Here is a 26,142-nt window from a genome sequence, read left to right on the forward strand (position 1 = left end):
CACTATGGTCCTTCCTAATTATCTTAGCTGTAAAATCAGACTTTTCTCCTGGTTATTCAATTTTTCAGCAGCCAGGCTATTGACTTTAGACTCCCGAATGGTTATATTATGGACTTTACAAGAGTTTTCTCCCTTTTCCACTAAAAACCAAATAGGAGACTGAAGATCCTTGGATGTTGTAGAAAGTATTCTCCAGTGGGGCAGAGCAGACACTGGTGCCTACGACCATCCTGGCCTAAAGCAGAATGGCCTAAGTGTAGACACTGTGAGGCCATCTTAGAGACCAGTTCTTTCCTCATCTGACCCCAAGAACTCCTGCTAACATGAGAAATATTTATTTATACAAGTAGATTATAATTTATATATCATGGGATATATCGTCTAATTTGTTAATTTCTTGATATCAATACTCAACCTGTTTCCCAAATTTGTTCCTCAGTGTGGTTGCTTATTCACGATGGTAAATATATACTATCACTTTGGCACTAGCAAATTTTTTGTTCATCTCCCTAACTTCTCTATTTCTTACTCCTTTATACTCATTCATCCACCCTCAATTAAACATTGTAAAGCTCTTATTTTAGGGGACAGCTGCCTATATAAAGAGGAGAAAAGAATATAACATTTACTACTGATGTCTGTACTTCTATAAGAAAACAGACTATACATCAAAAATATAGTAATTCTCACATTGTCTTTTAACAGATACGATGACTATGACTATGGTGAAATTAACCAGCTATTGGATCGTAGCTTTAAAGTTTATATCAAAACTGTTGTTTGCACTCCTGAAAAGGTTACCAAAAGAATGTATGATAGCTTCTGGAGGCAGTTCAAGCACTCTGAGAAGGTATGTACCTGTTGTGTTTACTCTGTAACTTAGCAGTGGTTCTTATTCTCCTTCACCTAATCTAATGGGTCTCCAGCCCTTTCCATCACCTCTGCTAACCCAGAGAAGAACATTCCAGAACAGCTGTCTTAGATATGACTTGGAAGGGAACCTCATTATGGTTTAAAGCAGGGGTCCCCAACTTGCAGGCCAGGGATTGGTACCTGCTGCCAGATCAGTATGGCATTAGATTAAATGTAACGGGCTTGAATCATCCAGAAATCGGTTCCTAATGCCAAAAAGGTTGGAGACCACTGGTTTAACATAAAAGAAGAATGACAGGGAGAATAGATCTGCTAGCTAGCCTGTCTTCAAAGCTCAGACTTAGGAGAAAGAAGAGAATCCTTGAACTGTCTTTACAGAATTACTGAACGATGATTTAGCAAGGAAAATTTCTTATTCTAACAAACATTCAAAGAGAGATGTGATCAAAGATAAGCTCAAAACATATTTCCAAGAAAGATCAGATGGCTTTTGGTTTTAGAAATTGATACTCTGCTCAACAAACCCAAGACTTGTGTTAAGCTATTCAGTGGTACACATAAAACATTACTTATATTTGGTGTTTATTAAATGCACTGAAACTGACTGTAAATGCTTATAACCATATCTTAAATAATGTTGTGTTTTATATTCAGGTTCATGTTAATCTGCTTCTTATAGAAGCTAGGATGCAAGCAGAACTCCTTTATGCTCTGAGAGCCATTACTCGCTATATGACCTGACGCCTTTCCTCCATTAAAGATGATGGAACGATCAGCAGATATAGTCTACAAGGGGGAAGGTACTCAGCCCCAGGACCAATGGTAGATAAAAATTCAAAACCATTGTGCCATGATTCCTTTAGTTTCTGCTATTTTACTGTGGAAACGCCACTGCTGGCACAAGCAGTGAGTGCTCGGCAGCTTCAAGTTTAGAGCTGTGAAGAAGGGCTGCTGTTCACAGTATTTTGCTTTTTGACAGTACAAGATGCTGTATAACTTTTAATACAGCAAATAGTATCTCTCCAAATCCTGTTGCTTTTATGTTAAAAAAAATAAGATAACAAAAATTGGAGCATGCAAAGAATGGGACTTTGATAATGATGTAAGCTTTTATACATAAAGAATTTTAGATATTGGTGCTGCTATTCCTGCTGGTGGAATGAATAGAGTGGCTGTTCCGGTTAAGCTATTAGTAATAAGGTGAACACTGCTACTATCTGAGCCTACATACGTAAAATTTGTGTGGTTTCAAATTAAACTTACATATATGTGTTAATTTTTTTGCATCTAAAATTACTCACAGCTCAGCAAAGACCATTATAATGGTAACAGCTCATTTTTTTCATATAGTTTTTTTTTAACTCAGTTATTGGATGATATTAAATTACAGTGGCATTCTTAAAGACTTCTTCAAAAAGCAATCTTACATGAAAAATGTATAAATTATCTTTTGATGTGCTGTTTCCCAAGGTTCTGTGACACTGGAGGGCAGCTGTCCTGTGGGGTGTTTTTGTTTCCAGCACCGAAGTTATGGGAAATATTATGTAGCTGCTGCTCAGTCCCAGGTGCATTCTGCCCACCTCATGGTCCCCCCTTCAAAGATTGTGCAGCTCCTTAAATAATAAAGCTGGAAAATATTTTTAGTCAGGTTATCAAATTTGATTTACAAAAAATGCTAACTTTGAAATGCAAACAGGCTTGAGAAATGTATTAAGTACATTGTATTCTGGAAGCGTGAATTGCTTTTGAAGTCTGTCAGTATTATTAGTATTTTTCAATAAAGAATAATTTTTCCTCAATTTTATTTGCTGTCTCAAAAAGTCATGACTTAACAATCAGTCACTATTCTCAGTTTCTATTGATTTTCATTAGCTTTCACACTTAGATAATTCTGTAGTCAGGTGAGACTATTATTTAAATGGCAAACTTTTGCAGTCATTTTGAGAGCTACAAAGAAAAGTTTTATCTTGGAAATAACTGATACAGTCCCATGCCTTGTCCATTTTGAACTGAGATGTTTTAGAGATCAATTATTAAGAATTATTAGAAACAGGTTAAATTAGGGAGTCACTACAGAACAAAAAATGACACTGTCAAACAGTTCTAAACTTAATCAAAGCTTTTTTGATAACTGAGCTCAATAAATGTTTTGATGAGTAACAAGATAGTACCTGTAAAATTATAGTGTGGGGTGGGAGCTGGGAGGCATAATGTTGAATGGAGGTGATATAGCTACCTTCATGGCTACATACCCTAGTGAGAAGATAATACTGTCATCTTAGAGAAAAACTGCTTTCAATATATTTTATAAAGAAACATATCAGCCCATTTCTAGTTAGCTTACAATAATATACAAATGGTCTTACCTGTTGAATTTGCATCATGCCTCTGCCCTTTTTTGTTTGCTGCTGGGTTATTTCATCATAGCAATACAGGTGAATCCAACAAATAAGTTTGCATTGGATAAATTTTTACTCATTCTGCTTCTACTCTTTGATCTTGGCACTTCCTCTTAGAAATACAACATTTCTAATAGAAGTTCTAATCAGTAGTAGGATGATCAAGAAAAACTGAGTTTATTATCTTATTCCACTTAGAAATCATGAGATGAAATGAAAATTTTAATGAGTAACAAAGTATGCTTGTACCTAAAGTAATAAAGACATGCCTGTGACACAAAGTTGATGTTTCAGCACCTCCAGTTTAACAGGTGTTTCCTGTTAATGTTTTCTCAAAACAAAACATACATGGTTTTTAATATTGCTATTTATCTTTGAAACTAATAGTTTCCAAAATAATTGGAGGCAGTAAAATAGAATATGGGGTATCAAAACTTTTCCCCACAAGAGGAATTATTTTTCTTAAATAACCATGAATAGATTTCTCGTTGAGGTTTCCAAGATTCAATTTTTTAGATCACTTTTTTAGTAAAAATTAGGGAACTTTTTATTAGGCAATACTCAATTCAGTATCTCTTTAAGAATGAGATTAAATTCTAAACACATTTACCACAGTTACTTAATTCCATATAAATACTAGTGATATTTTTAACTTAGAGGAATAAAATCTTAGCTTTTAAATGAATTTTAACAGTTTATTTCAAATTATTTTGATAACAGACCATTGGTAGAAATTTTGTTACATATTTGTGACTAGTGAATATCAAGGGAAAGCAAAGGCAGGTAGAAGGGGAGTGATATTACCTATGATGTACCAGGTCCTTATTCCCAATGGAGATACTGAGCTAACAACAATCTAAGGACCAAATACCTTTGTGAAAACTCTAGAAACCTCTTGGGAAGCTACAGCTCAGGCAAACACAAACCAGGAGGAGACTGTACCAAAAGGTGTGGGAAATTTGGGGCATTTTGCTTGTCCTAACCTGGTGTACAGCATGACAGCAATTGAGAGAAAACTCCTAATTCCCAGCTTCTCCCTCGGGACCAAAAGAAAAAAGGTGAACTTTTGTGTTTGAGGGACTGGATTCTATCTCATCTGACTTGGAGCACTAGTAGGAGAGGTAGAATGGTTTGGATGCTGGTTGTAGATCACTGAACACAGAAGTGAACATGGAGGTGCATTAGAACAGCAGGGAATCTACAGTTATGTAGGCAGGTGCAGGGTATCCAAAAGAATACAGATAGGAATAAAACAGAAATTAGAACAGGAAGCTCCTGAGAAGAAACAGGGGCAAGCCTCTTAGGGAAATTAAGACAGCTAAAAGCAGATATTATATCCTGGAATAAAAACATATACACTTGTCCAAAGAAGATACATCCCTGGTAATGGTAGCTATTTTTCAAATGCCCAAATTACAACAAACTTTGCAAGGAGTGTGTATGTGTGTGCACGCACGCACGCACGCAGGAGAATGTGGCAAAATCCAAAAAACAAATCCCCTGAAACCAACCCTAACACAATGTAGGACTCTGAATTACCCCACGAAGAATTTTAGGGACTTTCCTGGCAGTCTAGTAGTTAAGAAGTCACCTTCCAATGCAGACAGTGCATGCTCAATCCCTGATCGGGGACCTAAGATTCCACCTACCTCGGGGCCAAGACCCTCTCCCAAAACATAAAACAGAAGCAGTATTGTAACAAATTCAATAAAACCTTAAAAAAAAAGACTTTAAACAACTGTCTTAAAGATGCTCAGTGTACTAAAGAGAGAGAACAAGACTGACATATCAGGAAAATGATGCATGAACAAAATGAGAGTATCACCAAAGAGACAGAATAAAAAAGAATCAGATTCTGGAGCTGAATCCTTATTCAGATTCAATAACTGAATAAGGAAAAAACTGACTACAACAGGCAATTTGATCAGATAGAAGAAAGACTTTGGAGAGTTATTGATATTATCAATAATAACCTCAGAGGTTATTTGATATTATCAAGTCAGAGATAAAAATGAAAAGTGAAGAGAGCCTAAGGGACTTGTGGGGACATAAAGTAGGGACTGTGCAGAGCTGTAAAGGAATGGAGTTTTGTATGCAAATCAACTTATCAAAATAAACTTATAACTTTAACATTTTTAAACTTCATCCCCATGGTAACCACAAAGAAAATCTCTTCAGAATTTACACAAAAAGAAATGAGGAGGAAATCAAATCATGTAACTCCAAAAAAAGGTCAGTGAAACACAAAGGAGGAAGAGGGGGACTGAGATACAAAAAAGCGACATCTTACAGAAAACAAAATAGCAATATGTCCTTCCCTATTAGTAATTATATCAAATGCAATAAATGGCTTGAATCCCCCAATCAGAAGACTCAGAATGGCTGAATAGATAAAATAGAAAAGAGGATCCAACTATATGCTGTCTGTAAGAAACTAACTTCAGATCTAAGAACACATCTAGGCTGAGTGGGAAAGGATAGAAAAAGACATTCCATGCAAATGGTAACCAAAAGAGAGCAGAGGTGGCTATATGAATATCAGAGAAAAGGGTCAATTCACCAGGAAGATAAAACAGTTATAAATATAGGCATCAAATACTAACACTCCTAAACATAGGAAGCAAATGTTGATAGAATTGGGGAGAAACAGATTTGTTATTGTTTAGTAGCTAGGTCATGTCTGACTCTTTGCAACCCCATGAATTATAGCCTGCCAGGCTCCTCTGTCCATGGGATTTCCCAGGCAAGAATACTGGAGTGGGTTGGCATGTCCTTTTCCAGGGGATCTTCCTAACCCAAGAATCAAACCCACATCTCATGCATTGGCAGGCAGATTCTTTACCACTGAGCCACCAGGGAAGCCCAGGAAATAGACAGCAACTCAATAATAGTAAGAGATTCAATATCCACTTTCAGGGACTTCCCTGGTGGTCCAGTGGTTAAGAACACTCCTTGCAATGCAGAAAACACAGGTTTGATCCTTGGTTGGGGCACTAAGATCACACATGCCACAGAGCAACTAAGATTGCATGCTGCAGCTACTGAACGCATGCACCCAGGAGCCCATGCACCACAACTAGAGCCCACATTGACCTCATGACCTTTGCCATGGGCGGAGTTCCTCACGCTGGCCCCCTGCACCACATGACACAACAAAGATCCTGCATGCACCCAATGCACCCAAATAAGTATCTTTTAAAATACTCACTTCCAAAAATGAATAGAACCAACATAAATAAGGAAAAAGAGGACTTGAACACTACAGACTAGTTGAATCTATCAGACATATGCAGAAAATTCCAACAATAGGATATACAGTCTTCTCAAGGGCACATGGCACATTCTCCAGGATTGCCACATATTAAGCCATAAAACAAGCCTTAACAAATTTTAAAAGACTGAAGTCATACAAAGTATCATTTCTGATCATAATGGAATGAACCTAACAATCAATTGCAGAAAGAAAAGCTGGAGAGTCCACAAGTATGTAGAAATGAAACAGCATACTCTTAAAAGGCCACTGCAAAGAAGAAATTACAAATGGACTTGGAATATATCTTGAGATAAAAACACAACACACCAATATTTATAGATGCTGTGCTAAGAGGTTTATAGCTATAAACTCTTAGACTATAAAACCAAAGACAATCTCAAACCAACATTGTAACTTCATTTGTCAAGGAACTAGACAGAACCGTCCAAACCCAGAGCTAGCAGAAGGTAAAGAAAGATCAAAGCAGAGGTAAATAAAAAGCACAATAGAAAAAATACAACAAAATTAAGAGTTGTTTGAAAAGATCAACAAAATTGACAAACCTTTAACTGCATTAAGAAAAAAATCAGAAATGAAAAATGAGACATTCCCAATCAATATTAAAAAAAAAAAAAGAATAGAGAATACTATGCACTGAACATCAACAAATTGGCTAACTTAGAAACACACAGCCTACCAAGAAGGAATCATGAAGAAATAGAAAATCTGAAAAGAACTATAACTAGTAAGGAGACTGTAATCAGTAATTAAAAACTCAACAAAGCCCAGGACCAAATGGTTTCACTGAATTATACCAAACATTTAAAGAAAAGTCAATACCAAACTCATCCAAAAAATTGAAGACAAGGGAATGTTTCTAAACTCATTCTATGAGGTCAGCATTATCCTGATAACAAAGCCAAAGCGACTGCAAGAAAACTACAGACCAATATCAATGATGAATATTGTTGCAAAAATCCTTAATTCTAGTAAAGAAAACTCAACAGCACATTTAAAAAATGAAGTGGGGGACTTCCCTGGCGGTTCAGTTGTTAAAGAATCTGCCTTCCAATGCAGGGAATGTGGGTTCAATCCCTGGTTGGAGAACTAAGATCCCACATGCTGCAGGGCAACTAAGCCTGCATGCTGCAACTAAGACCCAGTGAAGCCAAAAGTAAATAAATCAATAAAATACTTTAAAAAAAAATGAAGAGGGACATATTCCTGAAACGCAAGTATATATATTCCATTTATAAAAATTGATCAGTGTAATATACCACAATAACAGAATGAAGGGTGAGAAAACAAACACATGATCATATCAGTTGATGTAGAAAAATTATTTGGCATAATTCAGTAGCATTTTCATGATTAAAAAAAAATACTCAACAAACCAGAAGTAGAAGGAAACCATCTCAGTGTAATAAAGGCCATATGTGAAAAGCACATAGCTAATATCATACTCTGTGAAAGATAAACTGTTTTCTCTAAGATCAGGAACAAGAGAAAAATATCAACTCTCACCACTCATAGTATACCAGAAGTCCTACCTAAGCAATTAGGCAAGAAAAAGAAAAAACATCCAAATTAGAAAGGAAATGTAAAATTATATATCTGTATGCAAATAACATGGTCTCATATTAGAAAACCCCAAAGATTCCACACCAAAAAAAAAAGGAAAAATTCCTGTTGGAACTATAAAAGTCAATACAGAAAGATCAGTTGCATTTTTATATACTAACAGCAATCAAGTAAGAAAACTAAGGCAACAGTAGCATCAAAAAGAATAAAATACTTAGAAATAAATTTAACCAAAGGAGTTGAAAGACTTGAGAATGAAAACTACAAAACATAACTATAAGAAAATAAAGAAGACACAAACAAATGAAAGACATCCTGTGTTCACAGACTGGAATTCTTCATTCATATTGTTAAGATGTCAATACTACCTAAAGCAATCTACAAATTCAATGCCTTTTTCTCCTGCAGAAATAGAAAAATCCATCCAAAAATTCACATGGGGTCTCAAAAGACTCAAAATAGCCAAAACAATCCTGAATAAGAAGAGAGTCGTAAGTCTCACAATGTCCTAATTTCAAAACATTTTCCAAAGCTACATTATCAAAACAGTATGGTACTTGCATAGACATACACCTAGAAATAAGCCTTCATGATCTTCAATAAGGATGCCAGGACTATTCGATGAGAAAAGAACTGTCTGGGAAAACTAGATATTCACATGCAGAAGAATGAAGTTAGACCTTTATTTTAGAAACATATACAAAAATTAACTAAAATGGATTAAAGACCTAAGTGTAAGAACTAAAACTATAAAGCTCCTAGAAGAAAAGATAGGCAGTATAGCTTCAGGATGCTGGATCTGGCAATGATTTATTGGACATAATACCAAAAGGCAAAAGAAAAAAAACAGACAAATAGAACTACATCAAATTTACTTCTGTGCATCAAATGGCATGAAAGTGAAAGTCACTCAGTCGTGTGCGACTCTTTGCGACCCCACAGACTATACAGTCCATGGGATTCTCCAGGCCAGAATACTGGAGTGGGTAGCCTTTCCCTTCTCCAGGGGATCTTCCCAAACCGGGGACTAAACCAGGTCTCCTGCATTGCAGGTGGATTCTTTACCAGCTGAGTCACAAGGGAAGCCCAAAAATGCTGGAGTGGGTAGCCTATCCATTCTCCAGTGAATCTTCCCGACCCAGGAATCAAACCGGGTCCCCTGCACTGCAGGCAGATTCTTTACCAACTGAGTTATCAGGGAAGCCCAAAGGGCATGATCAACAGTTAAAAAAAAAAAAAAAGTAACCTACAAAATGGGAGAAAATATTTGTTAATCATGTACCTGATAAAGTCTTAATATCCAAAATATATAAATAACTCCTTTAAATTAATGACTACCACAAAAAAAAAGCTTGATTAAAAAATAGATATCTTAGAGTTTTCAGAATATAGGTCTTTTGGCTCCTTAGATAGGTTTATTCCTAGGTACATTATTCTTTTTGATGTGATAGTGTATGGAACTGTTTCCTTAACTTCTTTGTCTGTTGACTTTCTACCTTTACTATATGTTTGCTTCTGCTTGTGAACTTTTCTGTTTCATAATTTTCTCGGTTTTAGATGTGGTCTTAAATATTATTTGGCCGCATGGACCTTAGTTGCAGCATGCAGGATCTTCCGTTGCAGCATGTGAACTCTTAGTTGCAGCATGTGGGATCTAGTTCCCTGACCAGGGATCGAACCCAGGTTCCCAGCCATTGGGAGTGCAGAGTCTTAGCCACTGGATCACCAGGGAGGTCCCTTGATGTAACCTCTTCTATTTAAAGAAGTTCCTTTAGAATTTGTCGTAAAGCTGGTTTGGTCATGCTGAATTCCTTAACTTTTGCTTGTCTGTAAAGCTTTTGATTTCTCTGTAACCTTTTATGGAAAAACCCAAATGAGCTTTTTGGCTAACCCAATACCATACCTGTACTCCAAAAACAGTAAGATGCTAATGAAAGAAGTTGAAGATGACACAGATGGAAAGATATACCATATTCTTGGGTTGGAAGAATCAATATTATAGAATGACCATAGTAACCAAGACAATCTATAGATTCAATGCAATCCCTTTCAAATTACCAACAGCATTTTTCACAGAACTAGAACAAAATTTTTTTAATTTCTGTGGAAACACAAAAGACTCCAATAACCAAAGCAATCCTGAGAAAGAAAAATGGAGCTGGAGAAATCACTCTCTGACTTTAAACTATATTACAAAGCTACATTTATCAAAGCACTATGGTACTGGCACAGAAACAGACACACAGACCAATGAACAGAATAGAAAGCCCAGAAATAAATGCTAACATCTATAGTCAATTAACATACAACAAAGGAGGCAAGAATATACAATAGAGAAGAGACAGTCTCTTCAACAAGTGGTGCTGTGAAAACTGGACAGCTACATGTAAAAAAAAAAATTTAAACATTTTTTAATACTATAGACAAAAATAAAATGGATTCAAGACATAATGTCAGACCTAAATGTAAGACTGGATACTATAAAACTCCTAGAAGAAAATTGCAGCAATATTTTTTAATCCCTCTCCTACAGTAATGGAAATAAACAAATGGGAAACAGTTAAATTTAAAAACTTTTACAGAGCAAAGGAAATTATAAACAAAAACTTAACCTATGGAATGGGAAAAAATATTTGCAAATGATGTGACAGCAAGAGATTAATTTCCAAAATATACAAACAACTCATACAGCTTAATGGCTCAGGAAACTCAAAGAGCACTCTGTATCAACCCAAAGGGGTGGGATGGGGAGGGAGACAGGAGGGAGTTTCAAAAGGGAGGGGATATATGTAAACCTATGGCTGATTCATGTTGAGGTTTGACAGAAGACAGCAAAATTCTATAAAGCAATTATCTTGCAATAAAAAATAAATAAAATAAACAGCTCAATCTATTTAGAAGCCTTAAATGGACACTTCTCCAAAGAAGATATACAGATGGCCAACAGGCTTATGAAAAGATGCTCAACATCACTAATTATTAGAGCAGTTGAAATCAAAACTAAAGTGAGGTATCACCTCACTCCAATCAGAATGGCCATCATCAAAAAGTGATCAAACGGTAAATGGAGACTATGTGGAGAAAAGGGAGCCCTCCCACACTGTTGGTGGCAATGTTAACTGGTACAGCCACTATGGAGAACAATATGAATGTTCCTTAAAAAACAAAAAATAGAATTATCATATGGCTCAGCAATCCCATTCCTGGTTACATGTTCAGAGAAAGCTATAATTTGAAAAGATACATGCACCCCAATGTTTATAGCAGCACTACTTAAAATAGCAAAGACATGGAATCAACCTAAGTGTTCACTGACAGATGAATGGATAAAAAAGATGTGGTAATATATACACAATGGGACATTACCATGTCATAAAAAAAATGAAATAATACCATTTGCAGCAACATGGATGGATCTAGAGATTATCATACTTAAGTAAGTCAGACAAAGATAATGATATCACTTATATGTGGAAAGAATCTAAAATAAAAGCATACAAATGAAATTATTTACAAACAGAGTCAGAGATATGGAAAGCAAACTTATGGTTGCCAAAGGGGAAAATGGGGTGGAAGAGGGATAAATTAGGAGTTCGGGATTAACATATACACACTACTATATATAAAATATTGGGTTGGCCAAAAGGTTCATTTGGATTTTTCCACAGCATCTTACGGAGAAATCCGAATGAACCTTTTGGTCACCCCAATAGATAATCAACAAAGACCTACTGTATAGTATAGGGAACTATACTCAATATCTTATAAAACCTATAATAGAAATGCATCTAAAAAATGTATGTCTGTGTATCTGAATCACTTTGCTAAACAACCTGAAACTAACACATTATAAAACCAACTACATTAAAATAAATTTTTTTAATTTTAAAATACAAAAATATAAAAATTTGAAATGGCAAATGATTTCAATAGGCATTTCTCCAAAGATGATATATAGATGGCCAATAAAAATGTGAAGATACTCAATATCATTACTTATTAGAGAAATGCAGATCAAAACCACCATGAGATACCGTTTCACAACCACTAGAATGGCTACTACCAAAACAACAACAACAGAAAGTAACAAGTGCTGCAGAAGATGTAAAGGGAGCCCTTGTGCACGGCTGGTGATGTGAAATGATACAGCCTCTGCAGAAATCAATACAGACATTCCTCAAAAAATTAGCAGTAGAACTACTATATCATCCAGTAATTCCATTTCTGGGTATACATCAAAAGGAACCGAAAGCAAGATCTTGAAGAGGTATTTATACACCCCATGTTCATAGTCACATTATTCACAATAGCCATGAGATAGAAGCAACCTGAATGTCCTGATGAGTTAACAGATGAAAAAATATGATATACACGAAAATATTATTGAGCCTTAAAAGGAAGGAAATCCCACCACACACCACAACATGGATGAACTTTGAAGACAGTATGCTAAGCAAAATAAACCAGTCACAAAACGACAAATGCTGTATGAGGGATCTAAACTAATCAAATGAAATTCATGGAAACAACGTAGGATGGTGGTTGCTAGGGGCTGGAAAGAGGAGAAAAGAAGGAGTTGTTTAATGGGTACAGAGTTTCAGTTTTGCAAGATGAAAAAGTTCTGCAGAAAAAGTTCTGCAAAGGAAGAACCTTGCAGACAAATATGAGTAAGCTTAACACCACTGAAACATTTAAAAATGGTTAAGATGGTAAATTTTCTCACTGTAATTTTTAAGGTAGGCAGATAGTTCCAATAATAAGGTAGGCAAATAGGCAGAGAAGCCAGAGATTAAATTGCCAAAATCCGTTGGATCATCAAAAAAGCAAGAGAATTCCAGGAAAACATCTATTTCTGCTTTTTTGACTACACCAAAGCCTTTGTGTGGATCACAACAAACTTTAAAAATTCTTCAAGAGATGGGAATACCAAACCACCTGACCTGCCTCCTGAGAAATCTGTAGCCAGGTCAAGAAGCAACAGTTAGAACTGGACATGGAACAACAGACTGGTTCCAAATCTGGAAAGGAGTACATCAAGGCTGTATATTGTCACCCTGCTTATTTAACTTATATGCAGAGTACATCATGAGAAACGCTGGACTGGAAGAAACACAAGCTGGAATCAAGATTGAATCAAGATCTCAATCAAGATATTGAGAAATATCAATAACCTCAGATACGCAGATGACACCACCCTTATGGCAGAAAGCAAAGAAGAACTAAAGAGAGTGAAAAAGTGGGCTTAAAACTCAACATTCAAAACACTAAGACCATGGCATCTGGTCCCATCACTTCATGGCAAATAAATTAGGAAACAATGGAAACAGTGAGAGACTTTATTTTCTTGGGCTCCAAATTCACTGCAGATGGTGACTGCAGCCATGAAATTAAAAGACGCTTACTCCTTGGAAGAAAAGTTATGACCAACCTAGACAGCATATTAAAAAGCAGAGACATTACTCTGCCAACAAAGGTCCGTCTAGTCAAAGCTATGGTTTTTGGTGTTAAAGAAGACTCTTGAGAGTCCCTTGGACAGCAAGGAGATCAAACCAGTCAATCCTAAAGGAAATCAGTCCTGAATATTCACTGGAAGGACTGATGCTGAAACTGAAACTCCAATACTTTGGCCACCTGATGCAAAGAACTGATTCATTGGAAAAAACCCTGATTCTGGGAAAGACTGAAGGCAGGAGGAGAAGAGGACGACAGGGGATGAGATGGTTGGATGGTGTCACCGACTCGATGGACATGAGTTTGAGCAAGCTCTGGAAGGTAATGATGGACAGGGAAGCCTGGCGTGCTACAGTCCATGGGGTCTCAGAGAATCAGACACAAGTGAGCAACTGAAATGAACTGAGATAGTTGTACCTGGTCCAGCTTGCACATGAGTCTGAGGGAGAGGAGTTTAATATGGAAAACAAATATAATGGTATTCTACTACGAGTTATTATATTAATTATAAATACTGAGGCAGCTCTTTTAGGGGGAAGAGAGTTTTTTCACTGAAAGTAGAATATATAGCCTCCTATGGGTAAAAATACTTAGATCTTCAAATGTTTTTGAGAGATTAGCCTATCAGACTTTTAAAAAATGTTTCCAGGGACTTCCCAGGTGGTCCAGTGGTTAGGACTCCACACTCCCAAGGCAGGGGACACGGGTTTGTTTGATCCCTGATAGGGGAGCTGGATCCCACATGCCACAACTAAGACCCAGTGCAGCCAAATAAATTTAAAAAAAAAAAGATTTCAACTGTTGGAGTGAATCTCCTAGCATATACTCATGCTAGACTATAGTGAGTATCTCTAGATGATTTTGCTGAGCCCCAACCTGGGATGAGCCAACCCCAAACTAGAGGAGCCCTTGGAAAGTCTATTTGTTTCTGGAAATTTAGGCTTTTTCTAACAGACTTATAGGAGTCTATCTAGTCTCTTAAAAGCCTGCCTTTATCTCATTAGTCTCAAGTCTTGGTATCTTGTTAGGGTAAGAAATGAGTTTTTATGTTATTAATGGTTCATCTCTAACCCTACAGAGCAGAGTATCAAATCTACTTTTATTCTGAATCTTTCTTTGGCTACTATAGGATAGCAATGGTTATCTCAATTTCTTTGGTGTTGATCATTTATTCAAAGACCAATCTTATCCTATGAAGGGTGGAAAATCATAATTTATTGAGTGCCTACTACACATCAGTCAGCATACTGGACAATTTGCCCATTTTTGTTTGTTTGTTCCTAAACTACATGATTACATTGTACACTTAAGCTAAAAATATTAAGTTAGTTGCCCAAAACCGAGGCAGGGGAGAACTAGGATTCAAACTGAGATCTGCCATTTACTTCTACTATATTAGATCACCTCTATAATCACAGAGAGTTATAAGTAGAATTGTCTGATCTACTCAGTTTATTTCAAATAAAAATAAAAAGGGAAAATACTCTCTTTTTCATCTATTTTACTTATTTAATAAAGAGTAGATGGCCCAAAGCAGTCTTCTCTAAATTTTTCTGCTTCCCCCTTCCTCTCAATATGACAACCAGAGAAAATAGTGGTACCTAACCAGAAGATTATTATTAACAGCTGTAAGAATTAGTGCAGATGCTTACGTAGTAATGTATTCCTAACAGTGTTGACCACCACTCTTTCTGTACATAAAATGTCTTCATTGCACAGTTCATTGAACTGACAAGCAATTAAATTCTAGAATTGTGACATCAGGATTTTAAGACTAGAACTAAATTATTCAATAGAGAATAGAATAAAAAGTCATTTACTTAGAAATACCATGAATATATTTTCATCTTAAATTTCTCATAATAGGAAGCACAACATGTATATTCATTTTTCCACAATACCTGACAAGAAATGCTTATTTCTTTTAATACACTTAAGACTACTCACTAAAATAAGTACCTGAAAAACTTTGAATATTTGTTAATATTGAAGAAAAAAGTTCATGCTTGTTACCACTTCTTAAGAATGATGGAGACCTGAAACTTCCTGTTTCTGTTGTTAATCTGCATCATGTTAGAAAGAAGGAATAGGCAGAGGTTCCAGGAAGGTGTGATGATTCTTAATTCGGTTTAGAAGCTGCTGTGCCACCGGTCTGAATTCTGTTTCCCAGTGGAGTTTGTGATAGTTTTTTAGGTCTTGGTCAAAACTCCCATTCAATGCTAGTTCTTCATCTGCATCAGAAAAATTAAAATTACAGCAATTATTTAGAAATGTGATCCTACTGAATGAAGTTTAATTTTTGATGGCATGAGTTAAACTCATCCTGAGTCATCTCTAATTGCAACAAGGCTTTTTTACGGGAGTAGTTCTTTATAGAAAAAAATTTAAGTAAGTGTATGATAGTTTCTTAATTCAAAAAAAATATAATCTTGAGGACTTCCCTAGCAGTCCAAGTGGTTAAGACTCTATGCCTCCACTGCAGGGGACCTGGGGTTGGATCCCTGGTCAGGGAACTAAGATCATGCATAGTGTGTGGCGTGGCAAAAAAAATAATAATAAAAGATAGCGATCTTCCTAAAAAAAAAAACCCTAGACTGAATTGAGTTCTTACTTCAATTTATCCCTAATGTTACATCTAACTTTATATCCAAAAGACAGATCACAATTTCTCAGAATAAACAAAGTATGAATAGATTACTTCCTTATCTGCACATTAAAAATGTTAATTATTTCTTCAGTGGTTGACAAATAAAAAAGAAGTTAGGAAATCTTTTGGGAAAGTAGCACAGTTGAATTTGACTGAAAATCAACTTTGCTCATTTCAGAGCAGCCTGGACAAACTTCTTTGAAAAGATAACACCTCCTTCCCCCTGCCACCTTATGCTCTCCCCAATAAAAGTGAAAAGTGGAAGACTTTGAGAATCCTAAGGAATATTAGAATCCCAAGTGAATCCATGTATAATGCAGAAAAGCACTTGTTAAAAAAAATGCAAAATTACAACCTTGATTTGTTTCTTAATCCAACAGCACTTTCAATTCTGTGAATATCGTGAAAGTATATCCAACCCAAGTCGGAAGACAAATGGCTACTGAGGTTTCTGCACCGACCTGCCACTGCATTTCTCTCTGTTTACACTGGAACCCATGAGAAGGACTTCAGGAAAATGCACTGGCCTGCCAGTCAGAAGGTTGGCTCTGCCACCTCCTAGGTCTGAGGCTGAGGCAGACTTCTTAAGTGGTAACCACTAAGTCCTAAAGTGACCACAAATATTGCTGCTTGCATAATTTGCAAACTTCTTTCATAAGGCCCACTAAAATCCTACCATCAAATACTTCCTTGGTGCTTACATCAAATTTCCTACCCTGAATATTTTGGGTACACTCAAAGCACACTGTGTGTACTTTGGCACTACTGGTGTTGGTGTCACCACCCAGAATAAGATAGGTCTGGAATCCCAGTTTGTACCTTCCCGTCCTCTCCCCCAGCCAACTGGACAGCTATGCAACTCTGAGATAAGTTCTGGGCAGACACAAACAATTCAGCAAAGCTCTCCATGGAGACCCCTGTAAGCAAACCTGACTCTCCCCACCCATTTGATAATCAAGGCCTTGAAAGGAGGAGAATCCAGATGGTGTTTGATGCCTTGAAAGGCCTTCCTGTTGGGCTATTTCCAAACTAAATCGGTCTGTGAGACTCTGAGCGCTCTTGAATTCCTAGATCTACTTCCTGCTCACTCTTCTGCAGATGTTCTGAGTACTAAACTTTCGTTAAAAACGAATTCTCTTTTTTTATGCTCTTTTTCTAAAGCAGCTTAGGACTGATGGCTGCCCAGGCAACCTGCAGTCTTTCTCTCTGTCCAGGACTTTGGCTGGGTTTGATGATTTTAGCCAAGTCACTGTTTCGGTGTCTGGGGTTTCTTAATCTAACACTGAGACTATATTACTCTTCTTGAGGCTCAACGTATAATTAGTTAATCTACACTTGTACCCTATTAATTGTAAATTGGGTTAGGCAAGATAACAAAAGTGGCCAAATAACTATAGATAAGAGAAAAGCAGTCTCAAGTTGCCAAGTAAATACAGCAACTCAATGCATAAAATGTGTCATATTACACTAGGTGTTAAATTTGGAACTCGTATTGCAATGAACAGCAGAGGCTAACCCAAGAAAACCTTAGTTCTATGATTTTCAAACTTTTTTTTTTTTTTTTTACTGTGACCTAGGAAGTCCATCAGAGAAGGCAATGGCAACCCACTCCAGTACTCTTGCCTTGAAAATCCCATGGACAGAGGAGCCTGGTAGGCTGCAGTCCAGGGGGTCGCGGAGAGTTGGACATGACTGAGCGACTTCACTTTCACTTTTATGCATTGGAGAAGGAAATGGCAGCCCACTCCAGTGTTCTTGCCTGGAGAGTCCCAGGGACGGCAGAGCCTGGTGGGCTGCCGTCTATGAGGTCGCACAGAGTCGGACACGAATGAAGCAACTTAGTAGCAGCAGTAACAGCAGGAAGTCCATATTACATGATAACTATATATATATATTTATAAACAAATAAATAGAATACTTATCTTTTCTACATGTAATATATTCTGATATTCTCTTTGTTTGCTGCTTCATTTTTCAAACTGGTCACAGTGTGAAAAGTACTGGTTTAGATAAGCAGTTATTGTTCAACTTTCTTTGTACACAGCACACTTCCAAACACTAGAATTTTAGGTAAGGTTTTCAAAAGGATTAAAAGGCAAAAAGGCAGAACACTGAAAGATGAGCCCCCCAGGTCAGTAGATGTCCAATATGCTACTGGGGAAGGGCAGAGAAATAGCTCCAGAAAAAATGAAGAGGCTGAGCCAAAGCGGAAACAGTGCCCAGCTGTGGTTGTTTCTGGTGGTGAAACTATAGTCCAATGGTGTAAAGAACAATATTGCATAGGAACCTGGAATGTTGGGTCCATGAATCAAGGTAAATTGGACGTGGTCAAGCAGGAGATGGCAAGAGTCAATATTGACACTTTAGGAATCAGTGAACTAAAATGGATGGGAATGGGTGAATTTGATTCAGATGACCATTATATATCTACTATTGTGGGCAAGAATCCCTTAGAAGTAAAGGAGTAGCCCTCACAGTCAACAGAAGAGTCTGAACTGCAGTACTTGGGAGCAATCGCAAAAAAGACAGAATGATCTCCATTTGTTTCCAAGGCAAATCATTCAACATCAGTGTAATCCAAGTCTATCTCCCAATCACTAATGCTGAAGAAGCTGAAGTTGAACCATTCTATGAAGACCTATAAGATCTCTTAGAACAAACACCAAAAAAGATGTCCTTTTCATCATAGGGGACTGGAATGCAAAAAGTAGAAAGTCAAAAGATATCTGGAGTAACAGGCAAGTTTGGCCTTGGAGTACAAAATGAAGCAAGGCAAAGGTTAACAAGAGTTCTGCCCACAGAACACACTGGTCATAACAAACACCCTCACCCAACAAACACAAGAGATGACTCTACACATGGACATCACCAGACAGTCAATACTGAAATCAGATTGATTATATTCTTTACAGCCAAAGATGGAGCAGCTCTATACAGTCAGCAAAAACAAGCCCAGGAGTTGACTGTGGCTCAGATCATGAACTCTTATTTGCAAAATTTAGGTTCAAATTGAAGAAAGTAGAGAAAACCACTAAGCTATTCGGGTATGACCTAAATAAACTCCCTTATGATTACATAATGGAAGTGATGAATAGTTCAAGGGACTAAATCTGGTAGACAGAGTGCTTGAAGAACTAAGGGTGGAGGTTCATATCATTGTACAGGAAATGATGACTAAAACCATCCCCAAGAAAAATAAATGCAAGAAAGCAAAGTGGTTGTCTGAGGAAGCCTTACAAATAGCTGAGAAAAGAAGTGAAAGGCAAAGGACAAAGCTAAAGATAAACCCAACTGAATGCAGAGTTCCAGAGAATAGCAAGGAGATAAGAAAGCTTTCTTAAGTGAACAATGCACAGAAATAGAAGAAAACAATAGAATGGGAAAGACCAAAGATCTCCTCAAGAAAATTAGAGATACCAAGAGAATATTTCATTCAAAGATGGACACTATAATGAAAGAAATGGCAAGGACTTAACAGAGAGTTCCAGAAAAACATCTATTTCTGCTTTATTGACTATGCCAAAGCCTTTGACTGTGTGGATCACAATAAACTGTGGAAAATTCTGAAAGAGATGGGAATACCAGACCACCTGACTTGCCTGTTGAGAAACCTATATGCAGGTCAGGAAGCAACAGTTAGAACTGGACATGGAACAACAGACTGGTTCGTCAAGGCTGTATATTGTCACCCTGCTTATTTAACTTATATGCAGAGTACATCATGAAAAACACTGGGCTGGAAGAAGCACAAGCTGGAATCAAGACTGCCGGGAGAAATATCAATAATCTCAGATATGCAGATGACACCACCCTTATGGCAGAAAGTGAAGAGGAACTAAAAAGCCTCTTGATGAAAGAGGAGAGTGAAAAAGTTGGCTTAAAGCTCAAGATCATGGCCTCTAGTCCCATCACTTCATGGGAAATAGATGGGGAAACAGTGGAAACAGTGTCAGACTTTATTTTTGGGGGCTCCAAAATCACTGCAGATGGTGATTGCAGCCATGAAATTAAAAGATGCTTACTCCTTGGAAGAAAAGTTATGACCAACCGAGATAGCATATTCAAAAGCAGAGACATTACTTTGCCAACAAACGTCCGTCTAGTCAAGGCTATGGTTTTTCCAGTGGTCATGTATGGATGTGAGAGTTGGAGTCTGAAGAAGGCTGAGCGCCGAAGAATTGATGCTTTTGAACTGTGGTGTTGGAGAAGACTCTTGAGAGTCCCTTAGACTGCAAGGAGATCCAACCAGTCCATTCTAAAGGAGATCAGCCTTGGGTGTTCATTGGAAGGATTGATGCTGAAGCTGAAACTCCAATACTTTGGCCACCTCATGCAAAGAGTTGACTCAATTGGAAAAGACCCTGATGCTGGGAGGGATTAGGGGGCATGTGGAGAAGGGGACGACAGAGGATGAGATGGCTGGATGGCATCACCGACTCGATGGACATGAGTTTGGGTAAACTTTGGGAGTTGGTGATGGACAGGGAGGCATGGCGTGCTGCGATTCATGGGGTCGCAAAGAGTCAGACACGACTGAGTGACTGATCTGAACAGAAGTAAAAGAGATTAAGAAGAGGTGGCAAGAATACACAGATGATCTGTGCAAAAAAAGTCTTAATGACCCAGATAACCACAATCATGTGGTCACTCACCTAGAGCCAGACATCCTGAATGTGAAGTCTAGTGGGCCTTAAGAAGTTGCTGCTGCTGCTGCTGCTGCTGCTGCTGCTGCTGCTGCTGCTGCTGCTGCTGCTGCTGCTAAGTCGCTTCAGTTGGTCCGACTCTATGCAACCCCAGAGATGGCAGCCCACCAGGCTCCCCCATCCCTGGGATTCTCCAGGCAAGAGTACTGGAGCAGGGTGCCACTGCTTTCTCCTTAAGAAGCATTCAGTTCAGTTCAGTCGCTCAGTCGTGTCCGACTCTTTGCGACCCCATGAATCGCAGCACACCAGGCCTCCCTGTCCATCACCAACTCCTGGAGTTCACTCAAACTCATGTCCATCAAGTCGGTGATGCCATCCAGCCATCTCATCCTCTGTCGTCCCCTTCTCCTCCTGCCCCCAATCCCTCCCAGCATCAGATAAAACTAGGGAGGTGATGGCATCACAGCTGAGCTATTTCTAATCCTAAAAGATGATGCTGTGAAAGTGCTGCACTCTATGCCAGTAAATTTGGAAAATTCAGCAGTGGCCACAGGACTGGAAAAGGTCAGTTTTCATTTCAATCCCAAAAAAGGCAATGCCAAACAATGGTCAAACTAGCATACAGTTGTACTCATTTCACATGCTAACAAAGTAATACTCAAAATCCTTCAAGCTAGGCTTCAACAGTACGTGAACCAAGATCTTCCAGATATATAAGCTGGATTTAGAAAAGGCAGAGGAACCAGAGATCAAATTGCCAACATCTGCTGGATGATAGAAAAAGCAAGGGAATTAAAAAAAAAAGTCTACCACTGCTTCATTGACTATGCTAAAGCCTTTGACTGTGTGGATCACAACAAACTGTGGCGCATTCTAAAAGAGATGGGACTACCAAACCACCTAACCTGGCTCCTGAGAAACCTGTATGCATGTCAAGAAGCAACAGTTAGAACCAGATATGGAACAGTGGACTGGTTCAAAATTGGGAAAGGAGTACATCAAGGTTGTATATTGTCACCCTGCTTATTTAACCTATATGCAGAGTATATTATGTGAAATTCCATGTTGGATGAAGCTCAAGCTGGAATCAAGTTTGCTGGGAGAAATATCAACTTCAGATATGCAGATCATAGCACACTAATGGCAGAAAGCAAAGAAGACCTAAGGCACATCTTGGTGAAGGTGAAAGAGGAGAGTGAAAAAGCTGGCTTGAAATCAACATCAAAAAACAAAGATCATGGCAGCTGGTCCTATCTCTTCATGGCAAATAGATGGGGGAAAATGTGGAAACAGTGACAGATTTCATTTTCTTGGGCTCCAAAATCACCGCAGCCATGAAATTAAAAGATGCTTGCTCCTTCAAAGAAAAACTATGACGAATCTAGACAGCATCTTAAAAAGCAGAGACATCACTTTGCCATCAAAAATCAGTATAGTCAAAGCTATGGTTTTTCCAGTAGTGATGTACAGTGTCAGAGTTGGACCATAAAGAAGGCTGAGTGCCGAAGAATTGATGCTTTTCAACTGTCGTGTTGGAGAATATTCTTGAGAGTCCCTTCAACAGCAACAAGGAGATCAAACCAATCAACCCTAAAGGAAATCAACCCTGAATATTCATTGGAAGGAGAGATGCTAAAGCTGAAGCTCCAATACCCTGGCTACCTAATGTGAACAGCTGACTCATTGGAAAAGACCCTGATGCTGGAAAAAACTGAGGGCAGGAGGAGAAGGAGGTGACAGAGGAGGAGATGGTTGGATGGCATCACTGACTCAATGGACACGAGTTTGCGCAAACTCCAGGAGATAGTGAAGGACAGGGAACCTGGTGTGCTGCAGTCCATGGAGTCACAAAGAGTCGGATACAACTGAGGGACTAAACAACAACAACAAAAGGACTCAAAACAACTCTGTCAGTGACCGTTATAGCATGGTCTCTACTACAGTTTAAGGATCCTGTGCATCATTGCACTCTTTCCTAGCCTGCCGTTCAGCACCAGGTAGCTACCAGGGGTTTGATTACTGTTGTAATGCTTATAAGGCACAGTTCTCACATGTTCTAGAAGCACCTGATGACTCTTTGGCATGAGCATGATGATGTGACCCTTTACTTTGAACACTGGGGTCCCCTCTATCCCCTATCACATAATCTAGGTTCTAAGTTCCACATATCTTGTTATTTAGTTGCTAACTCGTGCTCAACTCTTTGCAACCCAATGGACTGTAGCCCACCAGGTTCCTCTGTCCATGGGATTTCCCAGGCGAGAATACTGGAGTGGGTTGCCATTTTCTTCTCCAGGGGACTTCTTGACCCAAGGATCGAACCTGTGTCTCCAGCATTGGCAGGCAGATTCTTTACCACTGAGCCACCGAGGGAAGCCCTCCACATACCTCAGATGAATATAAAATAACCTAGAGTCATTTACGTTCACAATAGCAAACTGTACACACTAATCACCAGTGTATACTGGTGATCACCAGTTGCCAGCAACCCTGAGAGAAGCTCATGGTAGTGTGCCAGGGCAAACCACATAAGAACTTCAAGATAAACAGATTGCTCATGAGTTTATGTGAAGTGGCTGTAGCACATCAGGAAGTTTTAGACAACATTCTTTTTAAGCCACTTTCCTAAAAGACTGTCAACATCCCAACCACACTGAGTCCCATTACTTTCTTTTTGCAGCTTCCTATCAAGAAAAAGTTGGGTAACTTACATTAGTATATCAATTGCCCTCCCGTGATTTCTAAAAACAGTGCTCACATTACATTGTGGGACTTTTGTGATATAACAGCTCTTCCTGTTTTCAAAATGGCCTGTTGTTTTTTTAACCTATCGCTGTAAAAAAAATTGAAATTTAAGTATACTCTCGGTTATATATCCATTTCAACTGCTGCCACCCAGCTGGCCGGACACAACTACAGCCCATGTCAGAAGTAAGGCTCTGAGGTCCACACTGTGGAGAGGAGAGCCAGAGAGTAGCACTTGTGATCACATGAGACATGCATGCCACACTCTGCTGATGATCTGGCTCCCTGGTAGACTGTGTTTATTTTTCTTACCCGTGCCTCCATCCCCTTCCAGGGGTGGGTGGGATGGGGTAGGGTAAGGGCATACTATGTAATGGAATAGCAGAAAAACACAGGGGCTCAATGTTTACTTTCTGATGAAAAGCCCTGGCTTTGCTACAGTATGATCTTAGGCAAGTCACTTAACCCTCCTAGACGTACCTACCTCCACTGTCACCTAGCTGATGACCTTAGATCTTAGAAGGATAGAATGAACCTCCTTTTAAAAGTATACAGCACTATTAAAGATACCACCATTGTCAGTTAATCCACAAGCATCTATCAAGAGCCTGCTTTGGCCCAAGGCAGTATCTTTTCCTTACGGTGGCTCTTTAGGAGTGGGGAAACAAAAGGTACAAAACAATAATGCAGAACAAGCTACACAGCTCATGATCAGTTGCTGTGTAAGCAGCGCAGCTTCCCTGTGACTGTGGGCTTGGAAAGCTCATGAGAAGGGCCTGCCAGGACCGGCAGCCTTGCGCCGGGCAGGTAAGAGACCTGGCCAGAGCAAAGGGGCAAGGTTAGGGAAGCATGAGGGGAAGCCCAGGCCTGCTCCAGGGAGGGTTGACGGGGGGAAGAGGCAGGAACAGGCCCATTATAGTCAAGGGCACGCCAGGTGTGCTGCCCGCGTGTGAAGCCAGCCATGCCCACATCCCTTCTTAGGTGGTGCCACACGGCCCCACCAGTTTGCTATATATGGTTGACTGTCCCAGCCTGAGGTGCCAAAGGAAACCACAGACAGCCTGCAGTGGAGGCAGCTGCCGCCTGAGGCACGAAAGCCTAGAGCCCAGGAGAATGACTCATGGAACCAGTCACATCTTCTCCCCAAATGGGAGACAGAAAGTCGTGCCAACAGCAGAGGAGACAAAGGCCCACTCACGACAGCAGCAAGAAGCGGCCTTGAGACAGCTGGAGCCATGGCCATGCAGGAGCCTGGAGACGATGAGGGGGAGAAAGGTCTTTTTCCTTAAGAGTGGAGACAGCACTGCTGGGTCTCAGCAGGGTGGGGTAGATGATGCCTGCTACTGATGGGCCGCCTTCCACATCCTGAGTGCTGGTCCAGCAGGCTCTGCGCAATGCGCGTGTTTCCCAGCTTCCTCCTTTCCGGGGCATCCTTCCCTTCAGCTCCTTCACTAACCAGGGTGGAGTTCTCAGTGCTGCCCGAATAGCAGACTCACCTGCGGAACTTGTTAATGACGCAGATAATTGGCCTCCCCCAGAGCTCCTGAATCAGAACTCCTAGGGATGGGGCCAGGACAAGTGTGGGGTTTTTGATTGATTTTTCTTTTTAATTCCATATGTTCTGACTCCAATGTTCTGCCACAGTTGAGAACTGAATTAAAGCGAGTTGAGTGCACTTCTGCTCCCAGCAACCCAAGAAAACTTCAAGTCCACAGAGCAGAATGTGAACCTCAATGATTTAAAATTGTGCTCATTTTCAGAAGGGAACCCTCCTACACTGTTGGTGGGAATGTAAATTAGCACTGCCACTATGGAGAACAGTATGGAGGTTCCTTAAAAAATGAAACACTGAACTACCATATGACCCCAATCCTACTTCTAGATATCTATCTGGAGAAAAACATGATTCGAAAGGATACATGAACCCAAATACTCACTGCAGCCAAAACATGCAAGCAACCTAAATATCTAACAGAGGAATGGATAAAGAAGATGTGGGACTTCATATACAATGGAATATTACTCATCTATTCAAAAGAATGCCATTTGCAGCAACATAGATGGACCTAGCGAGTGTCATACTGAGTGAAGTAAGTCAGACAGAGGAGAAATACAATATGACATCCCTTATATGTGGCATCTAAAAGGAAATGATACAAATTAACTTATAAAACAAAGACACTCACAGACTTAGAAAACGAACTTCTGGTTGCCGGGGGAAGGGACGGTTAGGGACCGTGGGAAGGTCATGTACACACTGCTATATTTAAAATGGATAACCTACAAGAACCTATTGCATAGCTTTCTTTCAAATAGCTCTGGTCCGGAGTTCCTGTTTAATAACATATTGTTACAACAATAGAATTTACCAAGCATTTTCATAACCATGTTTTGAGAACTAGCTGTGTGTCATGTTCTATGTGAATTTCTTTGTGTAGGTCTATTCATTTATCACCCTAACAACTCTGCAAGTGAAAGTGAAGTCGCTCAGTTGTGTCCGACTCTTTGCAACCACATGGACTGTAGCCTACCAGGCTCCTTCATCCATGG

At 39.0% G+C, this 26,142-nt stretch overlaps 2 protein-coding genes across 8 annotated transcripts in view; one reads left to right on the plus strand and one right to left on the minus strand.

Annotated features, from left to right (window-relative positions):
- The window catches only part of SESN1 (sestrin 1), a 112,362-nt gene extending 109,685 nt beyond the window's left edge, over nucleotides 1-2,677 (plus strand). For all 4 annotated transcript variants that reach the window (XM_004011221.5, XM_012182656.4, XM_004011222.4 and 1 more), the window contains 2 exons: nucleotides 706-850; nucleotides 1,528-2,677. In XM_004011221.5, coding sequence (XP_004011270.1) covers nucleotides 706-850; nucleotides 1,528-1,614 — 232 coding nt within the window. In that variant the 3' untranslated portion in view covers nucleotides 1,615-2,677. The remainder of the gene's footprint in view (nucleotides 1-705; nucleotides 851-1,527) is intronic.
- The window catches only part of ARMC2 (armadillo repeat containing 2), a 216,837-nt gene that overhangs the window by 74,563 nt on the left and 116,132 nt on the right, over nucleotides 1-26,142 (minus strand). For 3 of the 4 annotated variants that reach the window (XM_004011223.6, XM_012182651.4, XM_060419506.1), the window contains one exon: nucleotides 3,954-15,788. The exons of the other annotated variant lie outside the window; for it this stretch is intronic. In XM_004011223.6, coding sequence (XP_004011272.1) covers nucleotides 15,631-15,788 — 158 coding nt within the window. In that variant the 3' untranslated portion in view covers nucleotides 3,954-15,630. Of the gene's footprint in view, nucleotides 1-3,953; nucleotides 15,789-26,142 lie in introns of those variants that run through there. 4 annotated transcript variants of the gene reach the window in all.

Source organism: Ovis aries, chromosome 8, assembly GCF_016772045.2.
Source record: "Ovis aries strain OAR_USU_Benz2616 breed Rambouillet chromosome 8, ARS-UI_Ramb_v3.0, whole genome shotgun sequence".
Lineage (NCBI taxonomy): Eukaryota > Metazoa > Chordata > Mammalia > Artiodactyla > Bovidae > Ovis > Ovis aries.